Genomic DNA, 21,581 nt, shown 5'->3' on the forward strand with positions numbered 1-21,581 from the left:
AAAACAACTTCTAGTCACTTAATACACACTTCATCATCATAAACTAAGATTTCTCAAATAGTAAATTTACGGAAGTTTTTAATATTTTAAAGGCCCCCAATATAACTTAAAAAAAGCGAGGTTATTTTCTTAATTTTGATTTTTAATCATGTTACGATAACGATAAAAATATGAAACTATTTTTTTTGAATTCCTTTTTCAATTTTCGATGAAATTATGAGCTTCAGGAATTTTTTAAAACGGTAAGACATATTGATTATTCCCATGGTCTTCAGTAAATTGATGTTAGTGTTCTCAACAAATCAACTTCTAGTCACTTAATACACACTTCATCATCGTAAGCTAAGATTTCTCAAATAGTAAATTATACATATTATAACTGGTGTTAGCTTAAAGTAATTTAGGCAAACGTCGTAACGCCCCAGTCAAATTTGCTTGGCAGTCGACACAGGGATAACTCGTATTCCGTTGTGAAGTTATGTTGATTCAGCAGCATTTATCTTTAGAGCACCCCCGGGATTTGTCTGTGAACACAACACCTCCGACACACAACTCTTAGGCTCCCGTGACACCCTCAATAGTGTGCGTTACATCATTGAAGTTGGAGGATTTCACTTAACTGTGTTTGGCTCAATGGTATTTTTAAGAACGTGGCACGTTATCACATAAACTGATCCTCGTTATATACAAACAGAAACAATCTTGGTCGAACAAACATTTAAAAAAGTCGTCGTCCCAAAGGCAAACAAATTCCAGTGTATCGACTAAGTGAACCAATCCTCCATAAATCTCGACGGTGCCAGCACAAAGACACTATTAAGTGAGCATTATGCCATTAGGACAACCCGGTCAGATTTACAAGCCTTGGAGGGGCCCTGTCGTTGGCTGGAAGTCCGTGAATGGATCCGCAGAGGACGGTCCGACGAGAATTTCAATAACTTAACACGACGGAGTTCGGCCGTTGCACGTAATCCTATCAATTTCAGATTTTCTTGCGGCATCGATACAATCGTGACTTCGTTCATTATTAATTGTTTTCGTTCCGACCTAAATAGAAAAAATTGAGTAAGATGGCCCGCAATCGATTATCCTTTATCGGGGACTCCTTCAAAGGCTCCGTGGGGTTTCCGACCGCAGGTCTGGCATTAATTGGAAATGAGAAGTATTTTTTTAATTTTTCTTTCATAGAATGTTATGAAACGGACAAAACTATCGATTTAAGTGAACTTAAAGGGAGAAATTTTGTCGAAACTAAGGCAATTTTCTGATTCGGCCTCAGATTACACATTTTACTGCTTCATTAGCGACAAAAACATCGAAAACTTATTCGTGACAAAAAGCATTTGACCTCGTTTCCAACCGAAATAAAATTAGGCAACGAATAAACACACCTCTGATTTTTTTATATACATACACACGGAGTTCGATACGAGTTAAATAAACTATTTCGATATAAATTGAGATATTCGGGGGCTGACAACGTTCATTTATCACTGCGTTATTACCGGTAGATAAAACATGAACCTACCTCGTTCTTTTATTTCTTACCGACTCTTATTCCTTTGTGTTTAATTTACTGTAAATTTAAATCGATAGAGAACGGGAAACGTTTACATAAGTTATTCAGCCAATAGAGAATTTAAGTATTTGATTGCATCGGTTTCCTTAATTAGTGTCAGTGTCCTTAGAAATTCTAAATTGGATTTTTCATTCCCCCCAGCTAATATTTGGAATCTTAGAGACGTTCCCAATTTGTTTGCTCTGCTTCAACAATTTAGAATCGACCCTGCGGCTGTTTAAAATTTTGTTTAAGGATTTTATTATTAAGTATTAAAGTAAATGTGGACGTGAATCTTGGGGGGGGAATTAAAAGGTACATTCAACAATTCAGAAATTGCGAGGACATGTATCAATGCCACTATTTCAATTCCCTAAGCTTACAAGCAAAATTGAACTGATACCTTACGTTGCAATATGGGTATTGAAAAGAAAATTACTTTTCCAAATGTGCATTGTATTGTATTGAAACACCTCCGTGCATTGAAAGATGTCATTTATTTTCGATGAACTATGTCTTTAGAATGCTACTCTTTATGATTTTTCAATAGAATTTCCATTATTTCTTTTTTCGAATGAAATGAACTTGTTACAGTGCTCTTCACTTTATTGTGTTCCGAATAAATGATTTGCGTCAATAATTGAGATATAATAATCCCTCGGGACTCATATTGTTGCCGTTCAAGTAATTCTAGGCTCCTGAAATTAACTGATTTAAGAGGAAGTTAATTTAATTTTGGGGGAACAATTTCAATAATATTCTTTAGAAATGATATGAGAAGCTAAAACCTCTTAGTACTTGCATGAGACATGGCCTAACATTTAGTAATATTAACTAAGAAATTTAATATGAGCTCTTTGCTGCTAATTTTCAGCTTATTTAACCAATTTCAGTAATTTTAAGTTTTCCAATTTAACGAACACTTGAATAACTTTTATTACAATTCTATCCTATTAGTTTAAAACGTCGAAATGAAATTAGTTTGAAGTTCAAAGGTTATATATTTTTTTTTAAATGGATAGGAGCTTAAACGAAATAAACCACATTATGAACCAACTAAATTAAATTTTATGGACTGAAAATCTAGTGACTATTTAATTTTAAATAATAATTCTGAATCTGCTGAGTTTATTTATTTTATAAAACACATTTACCATTAATGTGATGCATCTTTTTGATGAATGTTTATTTGACTGTAAAATTGGGACTAATTAACTAATATAAAATATTCCAATGTTAAATTTGTTATTGTAGTTATTTATTTGTAAAGCTTTTCCATAATTTGCAGCAATTTTCATTTAATGTAATTCTTCTAACAAATTAACGATTTATTGACTTCAATTAAATTTAAATCAATGTGTCGAATGGTTTTATATTTTCAAAATTACAAATGCAAAGCGACTGAAATAGTTGAAAGTTTGAATGAATGCTGAAACCATTACACAATTAGGTATCTCTTAGATCCTTACAGTGATGCCAGTGTACAAAATCTAATTGCGGAAAGACGCGTAGAAAAAAAAAAGAAAATTACCAGGCAGCAGAAAGGCATCAAAGAACACTCAAATCGCGATGTAAAAAGCCTACCAACAATGATCCTCGAACATAAAGGACCTCAAGGCTTGGCATAGTGTGAGGCTGCTGATCGATAGAAAAAACGGGCATAAAGTGACTGTGCCGAATTTGAAAACGAAAAAAAAAAATGGTACATCTCAAATTCCGTTCCTGTTGAGGCACAGTTATTCCTGAAATTAATAAATTAATTTAAATACGGTGAGAAAAAAATTTCGAATTTGTAGCCTATCTATCGATTTCTTCACTAATAGATAGTTTTAAGTATAAAAAATTACAATAAAACTCCATTTATACATTGTACACTAATATTCCTCATTGTCAAATAAACAAACACTGTATTTGTGCACGTTTCCATGTCTACCACGTGTCAAAGTTCTCTACCTAGGTTTTTTTTTATTAATCAATCAATATACCGATAAATATTCACAATTGCGTGATAAAGTGCGGGCAATATATTTGTAAATGTTTCTTTCATTTTCGTTTGTTTATTTCGACATTAAATCGAAATTTATTTAATTTCTTTCTTAGTACAAGAAATATATATAATAAATATCAAAAAAAGCGACAAATTTTTTTTCTTATTTATATCGAAAATCTTATTGGAAATGGTAAAAAAATACTGTGAAAGTTACAGCTCTTAATATTAATATTAAGAGGTGCCGCATCGTAAATTTTAATTTCCCGTTTAAATAATACGGGTGTTCTGTCGGATTTTGAAATTTTTTAACTCTCGTTAGAGATAATATTTCAAAATGATCAAAACAGATTATTATAGAAAATTTAACGCTCTACAACAAATGTCTGTTACAGTTTTTTGATATATTCATTTTTTCAAAAGTTATTTAAAATTAAAGTTGGATTGATTTAAAATTTTGACATTTTTCTCATTTTCTGACGCAACCATCAACTTTATGGGAAAATTTTATATGATATTTTTTGTAGAGAATTCAATTTCCTATAATTTATCCTCGAAAAAGTTTTTGATATTTTTTACAGATCATAAGTTATCTCCAGAAAACTAAAAATTTTATTAAATAAATGTTATTTTACTGCTTAAAATTAAACATTTTGTTTAAATAAATAGATTTTTACTAAAAAAAATTTATTGTTTACTATAATCAAAGTACTGTATATCGTTACACTAACAGACTTTTACTACAATTTGGTAACCTTCTTTAGAAAGAATTTTATAATACCCTTATTACTTTCTTTAGCCAATGGAAAAAGCTCCAAAATGTTAAATTAAGTTAAAGTGTCGCGCATCCACCATTTTTATAAGTATAAATTTTTTAAGTATTTAATTCTTTTGACATTTAAAAACGTGATTTAACAAAATTTTAACTTGTAAGTTAGACGAAACATTTTTAAATTTGACTTAATTTTTAATAATGTTCCTTAAGCAACTCTTCCCGTTCCATTTATGGGCTCATTACATAATTCAAGTCCATGAACTATATTGCTCCTTTAAACTGTGCAACATTGTCGATGTTCGCATTCTTGAGTACAAGCACTCATACTTGACATTGTCTAATATCCTAGGAAGGAGGATTTACAATTTCTGGCCGGGTTCTACTCCGGGTAAGACTGGTTGAATCGATATTGAGATCACCGACGTTCTCTGTGTGCTCCATCCAGACCGCCTCTGCCTGACGTTATCCCACTAAGTTCACGCCCCAGAAAATAATCGTGCACGGGTGAAATATCACCGCTACAATACATCGAAATATTTACAACAGAATTATTAATCGTGTGCCATAAATCCATTTCCGTTTCGTAATCACTCGTGTGAGGGGCAAATTTTGTTTGGAGCAGCAATTAAATGCAAATGTAAAATAAATTTAACTTTAAAATAGTCTGTGAGGCTAAATGTGTAGGTCGAAGATTTATTAGCTGTAGAAAAACAATTTTAGCATTCTACTATAAACCTTTTTGACAACACAAAAAAGTTCACCATTTAGTACGTATTACAAATACAAAAAACTTGGCAATTTTCCATCAGGAAATGTTTTTTAGTGTTTTTATAAATAGAACGTCAGTTTATTGCTTAAATATTTGTGCCCTAATTACTAGCTTTTATTTTTCAGTCAGTATGATTAAATTACAAAAAATTCACACATAATGCTTTGATGTTTATGCCTAAACTGAAATTTGTCACAGGGTGAAATAAATATTCAAAAGGGTAATTCCTTTTAATGAAAGACTGTTGACTTGTAATTTGAAAATGTTAAATGTAAAATAGAGGTATAAAAACAATATGTACTTCAGAATAAATAGGGGTTGTACACTATCAACATAAATAACTTTTTTGATTTTATATATCTCATGGACAATCTTCATTATTAATTTAGGCCGTCTTACCACCGGCTACTCGAACAGACAGGTATATAAATAATGATAACCAACACAAACCACTAATCAAGTTGGATTGAGTGGAACCACTCCTGTGGCCATCGTCATTGTAATGCGACGTGATTTACTACGGTTCTTTGTCCGTGATGTTGAAACACAGTGTTTAGGGGCCATAAAGCGAGTCCGCTAAATATTTACAATGGCCAACACGTCCTAGATTAGGCCCAGTTTCGTCAGCACGCAACATAATTGGAACTCTATCGATCAGCTTCGCCTATTCATTAAATGCAGCCCGTGTCGGAACGAATTTCTCATCGGAAAGAAACGATGAATCACTAAAAAACTTACGATTTTGTTTCGGTATGACGTTTGGCGGTATCGCCGTTCCGTTCTGACGTACTAAAATATTTGTGCACACTTCAATTAAGCTTCGTAATGAAGTAAACAATTTTTATTCGGGGTGCAATAAAAAACGTATAAAAATATTTGCACATATCTTGTACAATGTTTTTGATCATTTCCAGCTGATAAAGTTTTATTGTTATCAGGACACGATCCAATAAAATACTCGACTCGTATATGAATATATCAAAACCAAACAAAATGGGAATTTTTGTTTAGCCCGAAGAGCCGATTTACATATATCCCGTTTCTGGGATCCACTAAAGATGTTCTCTTTTGTAGACATAAGACTTTGAGCCGATAACAGTAATTTTGCTTTGAAGTAATTCAATTTTTGTCCCTTGCTCTGTTCTTTTATTTTATTGATTCGCTGTGATTTCTGAGCATTGTGTTTCATGGATAAGATACAATCTGACATTTTAAGTAAATATTTGATACTGTCGACCAGGTTTTACGTTTTTTTTCTTTTGGAGTAGGGAAGGATTTAGATGTTAAAATGGATTTTTATTGAGCGTTTATATTCGGGCCTAATATTTTTAATTGAAGCTATAAACTTTCTCTCCAGCTATTATAAATTTGTAATGTGTGGGTATAAAAATTGATCATGTTTCCGTCAAGTCTCATTGAAAGGAGGATATTCTCTAAGTTGATAATTCTAATTTTGACAGTGAATAAAATTTAATAAAAAATTCATTCGTTTATAACATGATTGCACAATTTGTAAGATTTTAGTCATGTAATCCCAAAATCCGATAATTTCGTCCCTTGCCTCGTGTCCAAACCAGGAAGTTAATTCACATGTCAAGCCTCGCCTGTTTCGGTGGTGTCCATTAAAGTTTCATTTTCGCTAATAACGCCAATGACAGCAGTTTCGGATGCTTTTATGGCCAGTTTCCTGGACCACCGTGAAAATAAATCGATTAATAGATTGTAAGCGCCCTCCTGCCCACTGACTGCAGCTCATTGTCAAAGCGACCCAATCGAATGCTTATAATTTATCTCGGTGCGATTTATTGCGAGCTTTTGTTCGTTTCGTTTTCTTCAAATGACCATTTGCTGTGTGTTTTTGTTTCGGTTCCTTTGTTTTTTTTGATGGCGTGATTTATTAGGTCCAGGACAGTTGGTTACTGGACATTTAATGCCATTTGATTTGGACTTATTTGTGGTCGACAAATAAAATTGTTGTTCTTTAGGAATCAGAGGGTAATAATTAATAGTATAATTTGCGCTAAGAGGACTAATTACGCATTAAAATTAATTCTGAAAGGTATGTTGTGTATTTAAGCTCCGGGGATTAGTTAGAATATAATATAGTGTTTAGTAATTGGAATGCCTAGATATGAGGTTATTAATGTTTCAAGTTATCAGGACATTAGAGAAAGTGCAATAATCAAATCTAATGAATAGATAATTTTCATGTGATAAGAGCACAGGATTTATTTGTTTGTGGGTAATAAAAACACCACTACATAAGTCTGTATGAACTTCTCTCTCTTTCACTTGGTCACTATGACTTATTTAATTTTAAATTTGATGGGTATATTTTCAGTTAACCTACAAACATTGTGGACCGATATATCCAATTATCAATAAAATTTAGGCGGGGAAATATTTTCAGCTGCATCAAATGCTGAGTCGACATTCGGATAGTCCTATGACCGAAATAAAATATCAATTATTTACGTGATCCGAAGGGGAATATCTTATGGGTTCGCGTCACCAACATGCTCATGACTGGCGCACGCGCAGTGCGTCTTAGACACAGAAATCTCGGGCGTTCGTGTCACCGACATGCTTATAGTAGTATATTTGTAGCTATACAACTGATGTATAGTGAAAAGTTCATTGTGTATATACTGTGCATTGTTCTAAGTTTTCACTTCTATCGGCAGTATCTATAACTGCCTATTTTTATTTCCACAAAAAGAAGATTTCATCACGTCTGGAGGTCATTATTAATTTAAGAAAATTGAGCACATTTTATTAAAACTTTTGTTGGTACTACTGTTTGGAACTACAGGGACGATATATTTTCAAGTGTATTGATTGTATTAAAACCTCTTCATTTCTTTTTTAATTTGTCGAGTGGATAAACTGTCATTGCCAATCTGAAAAGGACCCAATATGGACTATCTGTGTGTTTAATCCACTGTACCATAGTTTCTCAGACTCCCCATTAAAACAGCAGTACCTCTAGGAATTTGAAGGAGTGACGTTAGGAAGGTGGTACTACTTACTTTGTCAAAGGCGCTAGGCCTATGGCAGCGGTGGTCCCGGTGGTCCGACTCCATGCGTGGGCCTAGGTGTGGCCGGACAGCCGGGCAGGGGCGCACGCCTCTAGCCGAGCTCCATGGGCGAGCTCTGCCCCCGCCCCATCACGCCCACACTCACCCCCACATACAACCGACGACTGAAAAAAAAAAAAAAACAATTTATCCTTTAATAACTGTCTCAAGACCATAATGTGGTAAAATTCTAACTACTTGACAAATCTAATAAGACCGGCAAAATCAATTAAACTTAATTGAATCCACGATTTTAATCAACACCGAAGAACGTGTGTCAAACCTAAAATTAATAAACCTAGCATCGCGATTAAGAGGGAACCGTAACGCATCCAATAAAAACCGAAATTATATTCGAAACTCGTGAAATATAGATTTTAACTTCGCACGCCCCGGGGCCAAGTTATGTTTGGGGTCCAAGCACCAATAAGGGAGGGCGGGGAACTTCTGCACTGGCATTTTCGGTACAAATGTTTAGCTTATAACGAAGTTACATCGTGCCTTGATAACTTTTAAAACTGTCGTTCCCAGCTTCTGGCCCCCCATTCAACTACTTAACTAATCTTCTTCCGCATTTTGTTGCCCAGTTGCTTTCCACTGTTTCGGACTTAAAATATTCAGTAAGTGCTTTTTGAAAAAGTTTTTCACATATATCTGAAGGTTTATTTATAACAAACTGTTTATTACACTTCTATAACCAAAAAAATTGTGAAAATTATTGAGAAATAAATTTCTTGTGAAAGCAAAATTGGAAGAAATTTCGGTCCTCTCGAACAATTTAGTTTCGAAGAAAATTTCCCGTATGAGTAGTAAATTATTAATAACTAATACAGTATATATATAACGATGTTACGAAAAATTTACTAAAAACGTAAAAAACTACTAAAATCTCAAAAATTCATTAAAAACGTGAGAAATTACTAAAAACGTAAAGTGACTTAATTCCATACGATCAAAATCCATATGATCATTTACCATATGATCAAAATCCATACGATCATTTTTCATATGATCAAAATCCATACGATTAAAATCTATATGATCATTTTTCATACGATTAAAATATATATGATCATTTTCTATAGGATCAAATTCCATACGATCAAAATCCATACGGTCAATTTCAATCAATAGGATTAAATTCCATACTGATTAAATTACATAGTTTCACTTTAATAACTTTATGGATTTTTATTTTTTTACTAATACAAATTTCCTGAAAAATCATTAAAAAAATAAAAATAAATAATTCTAATTCTTCCTGGATTCCCAAAAAATTACTAAAAACGTAAGAAATAACTAAAAGACATAATCATTTTATTAAAAGAACAATTCTTTTTAATTTAAATTAATTTTATGATTATGTAATTGATATCAACTTAAATTGTATTCAAAGATGCTGCCTATGACAAACAAAATGATTAAAACAGACAATAATAGGAAATACTAACATATGGTAGTCGTTTAGAAAATGGTGAATGCGCCCTCGAACTGATATTTTATTTAAAGATAAGCTATGGCAGAAACAAGTTTACACAATGGAACAACATCCCCATTTACAATTACGCATACACATCCGGCAATGACAATAAAAACAAAGACACATCCGAGACGCGGTGCACAACCGTAGGGCCTAAATGCGGAGGAGAGTCGAGTGTGCAATTTAGCACTTTGCTCGTTAAACGTGACTTGATATTTCAGGTGACCTTTAGCCCCGCCGCGCCACCACCACCCATCCCCGCACTACCCCACGCCGTCTAACTGTTGAGTTTTCCGTGGGGTCGAACGTCGGCACGTCTACTAAATTCCGAAATGTCTTAATTAACAGCCGGCCTCCGAAGTGCTCCCCCGGCAATAACGGGATAAAGTGTGTTGCGTCCCCCGGGCGCGAAAACGCGAATTTCAAAACGCCGAAGCGAATTTAATTGCCGCTGCCGCCGACGGAATTTTATCGGCGGCAGCGGCGGTGCGGAGATTTAGGTCAAGATGAATAATGCAAAGTGCAACGTGAGATGATACACCTCATACAGGAAAAAAAAGGGGGGTGGCAAAGAAAAGGCTTCGAGCCTCCGCAATATGGGTCGTTTCAGTTTCGAAATTAATATTTGAAGAGGCAGACAATCTTTTATGGTGGCCTGGTTCACTTGCAAGAATTTGAATGCTTTTGAGGGACAGACATACAAAAGAAAAGGGCGGGTGAGGAATATTACTTACTCTTGTATTATTAATTAATACGGCAATTTATGGGACATGCAATTTTATCCTGACTTTTTTTTACAGACAAGATTTTGGGATTATAGTCCCAAAAAATTAAGAGATTAATTTAAGATAAAATAAATTTTGAGAAGAGATAATTTATTTATATTAATATTATACTTGGTTTCAAAAGGCTTAAAGCTTAGATTATCAATAAAATTTTGAAGATATTATTCCATTCTTCAACAGCTTCTGTACTTGTATTTTTGGTACAAATGTTTAGCTTATAAGGAAGTTACATCTTGCCTTGATAACTTTTAAAACTGTCGTTTCCAGATTCTGGCCCCCAATTCAAGTACTTGAACTTAACTAATCTTCTTATGTATTTTGTTGCAGTTGCTTCTCACTGTTTCGGCCTTCAAATATTCAGTTTTTTACAAATATATGAAGATTTATTTATAATTATTTATTTATTAAATTGGCACATTTAATTTTTCTATTTTGTCTTTCCTAGGAAAAGAAGAACAATGACAAAGGATAAATTGAAAAAATGGTGAATGTGTTCAATAATTACTACTATAATTAATTCAATATTTATTAGATTTTAATCAACGAATTAATTAATTTTAACTTAATTTTTCAAAGGTACTGACTATGATAAATAATTAAAAAAGACAAGAATTCTAATAGGAGATACTAACACATGATATTTATTTAGAAAATGGTGAATGCGCCTCTCCATTCTTTCGATTTGGACGAGGATTATCGTCCATAAAAACAAAATTGGAACCCATCTCCTCTCGTATTGATTGTACAATAGATCGAATTATAAGATTTAAGTAAATCTGTCTAGTTATTATGACAGGACATGAACCACAGGAGATATTCTTCCAACTTGATTCCTGTCAATCGTTATTTTTCATAATCATTTGGACTTCTACTACTTCTCTTGCTGCTAGTCCAGTTTCTACGGAACCTTATTGCACCGTTGAATGAGCCTTTGAGCAATTTTTTTAACTGACAAACCTGACAAAAGTCTACCAATAAACCACTAAATCCTTTTTTTGAAAATTCATCCTTTACAGTCTGATCAAAGACTTTTGAAACTGAGTGTATAACATCGACGGATGATTAAATTACATTAACTTTACATTTTAATTTTAATTTATCCAATTTTAAATCCTAATTACAACGAAGTGATTTTAAAATTTAATAAATTACTAAAATATATTTTTCCTACTTAAATAGCAAATATTATTAGGTGTAAAATAAAATGAAATTATGGTTCTAATTATAGGTAATTTGATTATTTACATAAAGCCGTTTGATGTTCAGTTCGAATATAAAACATTACGTGTTACAACCTGCACGAAACGCAGAAAACGCAATATTATCAGTACAAAAACACGATTTCCCTTTTCACTCACGGTACTAATGTAACAAAACCGGTGGATTAATTAACTGAACTTTTTTTGCCATCCGATTGATTTCCCATTTTTGAAAGTGCAACACGACGACATTATTTCGTGATAATTCTTGATTAGTCGTGCACAGAAGCGGAGTGACATTTGCAGATTATTAATCTCGTTCAATGCGAACTTATCATTGGAGGAAATAAGCTTATTTTGTAGTCAAATCGATTAATATCCGTTCCAGAATTATCGAAGAAGTGTTCACATTTAGATGATTACGATTCCCCTTAACGAATTACGAAAATTTGTGGACTGTTGTCCAAATGAAAAAAATTTCTTATTTATATCGAAAATCTTGTTGGAAATGGTAAAAAAATACTGTGAAAGTTACAGCTCTTAATATTAATATTAAGAGGTGCCGCATTGTAAATTTTAATTTCCCGTTTAAATAACACGGGAACGGTGTTCTCTTGGATTTTGAAATTTTTTAACTCTCGTTAGAGATAATATTTCAAAATGATCAAAACAGATTTTTATAGAAAATTTAACGCTTTACAAAAATGTCTCTTACAGTTTTTTGATATATTCTTTTTTTCAAAAGTTAATTAACATTAAAGTTGAATTGATTTAAAATTTTGACATTTTTCACATTTTCTGACGCAACCATCAACTTTATGGGAAATTGGATTCTCTACAAAAAATGTCACATAAAATTTTTCCATAAAGATGTTGGTTGCGTCAGAAAATGAGAAAAATGTCAAAATTTTAAATCAATCCAACTTTAATGTTAATTAACTTTTGAAAAAATGAATATATCAAAAAACTGTAAGAGACATTTTTTATAGAGCGTTAAATTTTCTATAAAAATCTATTTTGGTCATTTTGAAATATTATCTCTAACGAGTGTTAGAAAATTTCACAATGCAACAGAACACCGTTCCCGTGTTATTTAAAAAAAAAAAAAATTAAAATTTACGATGCGGCACCTCTTAATATTAATATTAAGAGATGTAACTTTCACAGTATTTTTTTTACCATTTCCAACCAGATTTTCGATATAAATAAGAAAAAAAAAAAAAATTGTCGATTTTTTTGAAACAGTCTAGAATAGATATATATCCCAAATTATCTGATTTTGGCTATTTCAAGATTAAGACTAAGTTGGAGCTATTTTCTCTGATATGTTCAACCATTTCTGAAATATCTAAGAAAACTGACAATTTATTGACAATAATTTTTTATTGAATATGCTTTTGACAACCAGAGAAAAAGGTTTCACATAGTTTAAGATACTTACCCTAAAAAAATATATATCCTTAAAACTTTTGTTTCAAATTTCCAATTGAAATTGAAAAAAATATATTTTCACACATGTTTTTTTGATTATTTATCAAACCAGTCAAAATCAGCCAATTTGGGATACCCAGTTTATTTTTCCTCTGTTCTATATTTTTAATTATTTAATTTTCACAAATCTGACCTTATAATCTAATACTTACCTTGCATGTCTTTCGCATAACCTGTAAAAGATAATGAACAATGAGTACTCATTCCCAAAACCAGGTTATCATAATAAACTTAAATTAAAATCACAGGATAAATTGTCAGTGTTCGACAGGACTCATCAGTATTCCGCAGATTGTTGATAAATTTTACATCCAATCGATTTTCGTTTATGGTATCAATGAACTTCCTTTCTATGAACGGGCATTGTATCTGGCATGGCTCCAAAACCGGGATAGATTATTTATTCCATCAAAATTCATGAGTACGCCTGCTCTTGCGTATAAACTGTAAAATCGGCCATCTTCCCCGACGCCCAACGCCAACGAAAGATTTTTATTTCGACTGTACACGGTAGTTACGAGCGAAAGTCGTTGAGTGGGGCATTGTTATTTTAATCAACGCATTTGTTAGGATAATTTATCAATCCGCGAACAATAAATGCGCCTGTATATTTTGCAAATTTGGTAATTTCCTGGGAGCGGCAATAAAAAATAAAATACTGCCGTCATATTTTATACAGTGTTAGCACCGCTCCCATTTAAAAGTGCCCCGAATAAAATGAATGTAATAATAAATATGGAGATGAATGGTGAAACGTGAGATAATTGTGCGAATCGTTAAAAATTATACACTGTTACGGCACGGTGGGGTTAATTTACCTCACCCGCCTTTGATAACACGTCAAAATCATTGTAAATTTCACCGACAAGAAGAACCTTGTGGGCGGGCGTAGGGAGAAATGGAATTTTCACGCAATAAAAGTGAAATACGTTAAAGTTCCTTTGGCCAAGACCCTAAATATTTTTCCTTTCACCGCTCCAATATCGCCGTTTCTCTCGTAAAATAATTCATAAGTTACACAATTCCCATCCCTCCCCACTGTCCCACGTTCCGTTACGCCGTGAACGTCGGCATTCAGTTAAATTTAATTCTTGAGCATTATTAGCGAGCGTTAGAACTGGCAATCCATTTGAAAAGGCGCATCATTTATGCATTGTGCCCATGTAATAATTTCTCATCTGTTTTCACGCTGAACGCGCAGCTGGATTTCCTGCAACACATTCGGAATTTGCTGAATTAAAGATTTTAATCGAGTGGATTTGTTTTTCGGGTGGTTTTAATTATTTTTGCTTATTTTTTGCCGAATTTGTTTATCGGAATTTGTGATTCGTGCACGTATTTCAGAGGGGTTTTGATGGGCGGATAATTTGTGAAATCTCCGCTTTTGCCTTTCTCGTGCCGTTTGATTGACAACGGGTAATTAAGACAAAAGAGAACTAACTATTCATTTCGCTGGATTTTCTTATCCCAGTTTTGTTCTCGTTTGGGCGGCGAGTCTGGTGGATTTTAATGAAAGGCTTTTAGAAGATGGAAATATAATTATCTCTAGCATTAGTTCTTTCAACGACGGTTTTGGCCAATTTAAACAATGGATGTTATAAATTGCATTTGATATATTACACGTATTTTTAAAATATCATATTTAATATGTAATTTTGAAAACATTTAGTATAATCTCCCAAATTCTTCCAAAATCTACAATTTAAAAGTAAATTTAGACAGCAACAAAACAAAACTCTCTCAAATTCTATCAAAAATATTTTCTTCAAAAAAATTTTTACTGATTCTGAGATTTTGATAAATCAGACCATCAAAACTTCTTAATAATTACTATAATCCAGCAGTGATTTATCTAAGAATCATTACTAAAGTATTTTATTCTAAAAACTGGTGTTTTTAACAAAAATTTGTTTAAAAAGATTACTGTAACTTTCTAAATTAATATATATTTAGTATATTTTCTTCAAAACTATTTTTTAAGGATTTTGACAATCCTCATTCTTTAGAACTTCAAAACTTCTTCATAATTACTGTATTCCGGAACTGATTCATCAAAAAATTATGAATAAAGAATTTTATTCTAAAAACTGGTGTTTTTATCAAAAATTTGTTAAAAAAAATTAATATAACCTTCTAAATTAATATATATTTAGTATATTTTCTTAAAAACCATTTTTCTTAAGGATTTTGATGATCTTCATCTTTCAAAACTTCAATTCTTCTTAATAATTACTTTAATTCAGAACTGATTCATCGAAGTATCATTAATAAAGTATTTTATTCTAAAAACTGCTGTTTTTATCAAAAATTTATTTAAAAAGATTACTGTAACTTTCTAAATTAACATATATTTAGTATATTTTCTTCAAAACTATTTTTTTTAAGGATTTTGACGATCCCCGTCCTTCAAAACTTCAAAACTTCTTCATAATTACTGTATTCCGGAACTGATTCATCAAAAAATTATGAATAAAGAATTTTATTCTAAAAACTGGTGTTTTTATCAAAAATTTGTTAAAAAAAATTAATATAACCTTCTAAATTAATATATATTTAGTATATTTTCTTAAAAACCATTTTTCTTAAGGATTTTGATGATCTTCATCTTTCAAAACTTCAATTCTTCTTAATAATTACTTTAATTCAGAACTGATTCATCGAAGTATCATTAATAAAGTATTTTATTCTAAAAACTGCTGTTTTTATCAAAAATTTATTTAAAAAGATTACTGTAACTTTCTAAATTAACATATATTTAGTATATTTTCTTCAAAACTATTTTTTTTAAGGATTTTGACGATCCCCGTCCTTCAAAACTTCAAAACTTCTTAAGAATTACTGTAATCCAGAATTGATTCATCGAAATATTATTAATAAAGTATTTTATTCTAAAAACTACCGTTTTTATCAAAAATTTGTTAAAAAAATTTAGTATAACCTTCTAGATTAATATATATTTAGTATAGTTTCTTCAAAATCATTCTTTTTAAGAATTTTGATGATCCTCGTTCTTCAAAACTTCAAATCTTCTTAATAATTACTGTAATCCAGAATTGATTCATCGAAATATTATTAATAACGTATTTTATTCTAAAAATTACTCTTTTTATTGAAAATTTGTTAAAAAAAATTTAGTAAAACCTTCTAAACTAATATATATTTAGTATATTTTCTTCAAAACCACTTTTCTGACGGATATTGATAATCATTGTCCTTCAAAACTTCTTAATAATTACTGCAATTTACAATTGATTCATCGAAATATTATTTATAAAGAATTTTATTCTAAAAACTGCTGTTTTTATAAAAAATTTGTTAAAAAAAAGTATTAGTATAAACTTCTAAACTTTTCTAAAATTTAAAACATAATACAGAAACAAAACTGTCAAATTCTATCAAAAAATTATTAGTTGATAAAATTAGGAAATATTAAATTGCATATTTTTTCTGTGTAATATTAAGTTGGCAACACTCCCGACGTAATATATTTACATAATATAATTATAAAAAAATACAAACTTTAATTTTCAATCAGTTCAATCAGTAAGTTATCATAAATCAGAAGAAAACATACAAATAATAGACATAATTGAATGATCACAGATAAAATGTAATATTTTTTTTATTTCTAAGTATAATAATAATTAGAATTTTAAATTATAATAATTATTACAATATTATCTGATCAGACATTTATATTTATGTATCATAAAGATTATATGAATTAATAAAATGCTTTAAAGACTCATTGTAAATGTTAAGAAGTTATAATTTGTGTACCATGTCTACTGTCAATGCTGTTTATTGTAATATGGGTTCAACAAATTTATAGAAGAATGTTGGGAACGTTCGAAAGTAACTCTCATAATATAAGATTGGACATTATCCAGTAAAAAATTAGATTCTGAACGGTTTGCAACATCACTCCAGCTGTTTAATATACAAACCTCCCGACAATATGATTAAACGAAAATGAGTTTTATCCTCTATACATTCAATAACTTTTTATAATATCAAATCAAGATTTAATTATTTAATTACTTTTATCATTATTATTTTTTGTATTAATAACAGTTTTATCTGTGAGACAGTTTTTTTGATATAAATCGTATTCAAACAAGTACACATCAGTCGTTGTCAGTTCAATATTTGAATAATGCCCCGCGTTAATTAAACAATTGTTCAATTAAGCATATTCTCGACGGAAATAATGAATTAATCGCCCAATTGGACGTATTGTGGTCCAATATCGAGGCACAAGTACGCAGTTAATTTCCTCCTCCTGTAGTCGGTCGGAGGGGTTCTTTTTGCGGGGCTTCGATGTTCAGTCAGTCTCACACATTTCGCCCGCGTTCAGTTTCTTAGCAACACGTTACCCAATCGATACCCCGCGAATCACAATCACAATTGAGTGTGCACTGAAAATAGCCGATGTTTATTTTGATTTCGGCGAAATTCACGTTTTTTTTTCATCGGTGCGAGAGATCCCGTCTGAAGGAGACTGAAAGGGATTCGATCGGTTTAAATACAGTCGGGTGGTGGAAAAAAAATTATTGTCCCGTTATGTCTTTGTGTGGAAGACGCACTACTAAATTAATTATCTTTGGTTTAATATAAAAACATATACTTATTGACTCACCAAAACTCACACTGAATCATAAATATCAATCTTTAAAGAGTGAGTACAAAACAGGATTTGTGGGCAACTGTAAAATAGTGGAGTGGCTGCCTTCCAAAGTTTATTTATAATTGGAGTTGTGATCAAAAGGAATTCACACTACTGACTAGAAGCTTTCACAGCTCCATCAATCGTTTCCCATCGAATGCATCTCTCTTTGGTTTATAAATAATTACACTAATGACCTTCCGTCGATAAACATCACGTTGGTCTATAAGTAAACAGGTGATCCAATAAGGCTGGAAAATCGAATTTTGAACATTTTTATTTTTAACCTTTCTCTTGGTCTGGAATACATGAAATCAATTTTAAAAATTACCTAATTTATAAGGATCACGTCTAATTCCTAATTTAAATATAAATTACTTTATTTTTTGTGGCGTGGCTTATTCGGCCTTATTCATTAATAATGTTACGTCGGCCTAGCATTATTTAATTTAAAATACAAAGTTGATAAATTGTGGTTAACTTGTTGAGTTGTTGCCAAAGCCATTAATTAAAACTTTGGATTTAATTATATTTTACTTAACTAGGAAAAGCTGCGTTTTTTCTCCTTGTTATTATTCATGTATACATTTCGAAACAGTCCACTTCTTTTATATTATCGCAAATTGAAATTTACCACCATTTGTTTAAAGCAAATCTTTCGATGATTTACATAAATTAGTCATGAGTTATTTCGCACTTAATCTTACGTTGTTCTAACAGGTGTTACCGAATTAAATATTTGTGCTACGGAGGAACATTGTTAATTTAGTTCACGTAAAAACATACAAACTGCAACTGGTTTGATTTAAACGGGTTTGTCTTACGTCTTTATTTTTAAATTTCACTGTAGAGTCTATTAATAGCAATTTTAATATTTTTTGTGCACTTAACCATCGCGGATAAATCGTGACGTGGCTCGTTCTGTTTTGCATTTATTTCCTCAAGAAAATAAGCCGAGATAAACCTTATTCCATATTTGATTTGAGGCTGTCATTTTCTCGTTTTCATTTTGCGTTTCGACTGGGGATTTCGTGGCTAAATATATGTATATTTATGACAGAGAAGCTATATGGGATTCTGGTTTATTTGCGTGGTTTTAGCATGTTGAAGGGCAAACAAAGTTTACAATCATGCGTATTTACATTTAAAATCGTTTTCAGGAAGAACATTCCAAAACGTTGTAAATATCCAACTTTACTTCATTGCCAGGTAATTTAAATATTTTTGTTTTCTGTCTGTGTATAGAAGGTGGGGAATGACGTTTTTTGTTTTCTTGTTTTATTTTTATTATTTTAAGTAGTAAGTAAAGGTCAGTCATATACTATAATAGTGTTATTATACTTTTCAATAAATAATATTTATTTAATGCAAGACTTTGATAGATATAAACAATAAGATATATTTCTGGTAAACTACCAATATTTCAGATTCAATGAAAATTTGAAAAACGATGCAATATTTCAGAGATAAACTATCCCCTTTAAGATGAAATAATATCTATTAAAAAATGTTTAAATTACAGTACTTTATAATATTGAATTATAATTTTATATTTTCTACAAAACCATTGTCCTTCAAAATTTCAAAACTTCTTAATAATTACTGTAATCCAGAACTGATTCATCGAAATATTATTAGGAAAGTATTTTATTCTAAAAATTACTCTTTTTATTGAAAATTTGTTAAAAAAAATTAGTATAACCTTCTAAATTAATATATATTTAGTATATTTTCTTCAAAACCATTTTTCTTACGGATATTGATAATCATTGTCCTTCAAAACTTCAATACTTCTTAATAATTACTGTAATCCAGAACTGATTCATCGAAATATTATAAGTAAAGTATTTTATTCTAAAAATTACTCTTTTTATTGAAAATTTGTTAAAAAAATTTAGTAAAACCTTCTAAATTAATATATATTTAGTATATTTTCTTCAAAACCATTTTTCTTACGGATATTGATAATCATTGTCCTTTAAAACTTCAATACTTCTTAATAATTACTGTAATCTAGAAATAATTCATCGAAATATTATTAGTAAAGTATTTTATTCTAAAAATTACTCTTTTTATTGAAAATTTGTTAAAAAAAATTTAGTAAAACTTTCTAAATTAATATATGTTTAGTATATTTTCTTCAAAACCATTTTTCTTACGGATATTGATAATCATTGTCCTTCAAAACTTCAAAACTTCTTAATAATTACTGTAATTCAGAACTGATTCATCGAAATATTATTAGTAAACTATTTTATTCTAAAAATTACTGTTTTTATTGAAAATTTGTTAAAAAATTTAGTAATATATAAATTTTTCCAAAATTTTAAATATAATACAGTAACAAAACTGTCAAATTTTATCAAAAAATAATTTGTTGGTAATATTAGGGCATATTAAATTATTTATAATTGCATATTTTCTTCAAAACCATTTTTCTTTTTCTTCTTTCTTCTCTTCTTTGATCATTGTACTTCAAAACTTCAAAATAATAATTACTGTAATCCAGGATTGATTCATCAAAATATAATTAATTAATAAAGTATTTTGCAGTTTTTATCAAATATTTTTTTTTTAAATTAGTATAACCTAAATTATTTATTTTAAATTTCAGGGTTTTGAAGTAAATTATAGTATATATAATTCTGGTTCCACTAAAGGTCAGTCATATACTATAATAGTTTATACTTTTAAAGAAATAATATTTCCTGAATGGAACACTTTGATAGATATAAACCACAAGACAAACTTTGGATAATCTACTAACATTTCAGATTCAATGAAAATTTGAAAAACGATGTAATAATTCATAGACAAACTATCCCCAATTAAGATGAAATAATATCTATTAAAACGTCTTTAAATTGTAGTACTTTGTGTATGAATTCAGCATGCGCAACATAAATTCAGGGAGCTTTTAGTGCTAAGCACAGTCTAAATGGTCCCGTAATCGTTGCACTGTATCTGAAAGCATAGATTAACTATTCATTGGGTTATTAAAGCCTACATTACAGTTCAGATCAGTTTTCTCCTTAATCCGATAATTCGCATTTCGTATTCAGTACCAACATAATCACTGGTCACGAAGGAAGTAAAATACACATAAAACGGTCGAATAAATGTCAACCGTAATAATTTATATTGTAAAATAATTATCCAAGATGGCAGCTTTGGGAATATTAGCTTCTGTAAATTGTATCCTACATACAGAATAAAAGACAATGTTGTTTATGTGTTAAAAATTTTTAATATGACAATTAAGTTTAATTTAAAACATGGACCAGATCTGATCAAAAACTCCTGTTTAAATAATTGAGAACTGCTTAATCAGTGATAAATCTGTGAATCTTGGGAGGAACCATCATCATCAAGTGCCTCATCTATGATTTATGAGGTCTGGCATCAGAGAGCTGGACTCACTACAGTATAAATGTCGTTAGAGAGGAGAATTCAATACATTTAAATATTTAATATATCATTTTCAATGAACACACATTGACTGACATTCAACAACCCTCGAAAGTTCATTAATTTAAACTGACCTTTTCAGTAGCAAAGTAGTTTATTATAATAGCTATTTAGGTCATTTTTAATTTGAATAGGAACATTCAATATATAATAATGAGTTAGTTATAGAAGGTTAATATCAAATAACAAAATAGAAATATGATTGTGAATACGTAAATGAGACTGATTAAACATTACAATCTTATCAGTTATAAAGCTGAATGTATAATAATACAATATCTCAATAATTAATCGATTATCGGGCAGCCTTAGTTTTCCACATAACT

General features: G+C 30.6%; 1 protein-coding gene across 2 annotated transcripts in view; it reads right to left on the reverse strand.

Moving 5' to 3' along the window:
• The window catches only part of LOC109599094 (regulator of G-protein signaling 11), a 50,577-nt gene that overhangs the window by 24,756 nt on the left and 4,240 nt on the right, over positions 1-21,581 (reverse strand). For both annotated transcript variants that reach the window (XM_049967793.1, XM_020015036.2), the window contains exons 2-3: positions 13,274-13,294; positions 8,119-8,291 (exon numbers count right to left, since the gene is read on the reverse strand). In XM_049967793.1, coding sequence (XP_049823750.1) covers positions 8,119-8,172 — 54 coding nt within the window. In that variant the 5' untranslated portion in view covers positions 8,173-8,291; positions 13,274-13,294. The remainder of the gene's footprint in view (positions 1-8,118; positions 8,292-13,273; positions 13,295-21,581) is intronic.

This window comes from Aethina tumida, chromosome 5 (genome assembly GCF_024364675.1).
Source record: "Aethina tumida isolate Nest 87 chromosome 5, icAetTumi1.1, whole genome shotgun sequence".
Classification (NCBI taxonomy): domain Eukaryota; kingdom Metazoa; phylum Arthropoda; class Insecta; order Coleoptera; family Nitidulidae; genus Aethina; species Aethina tumida.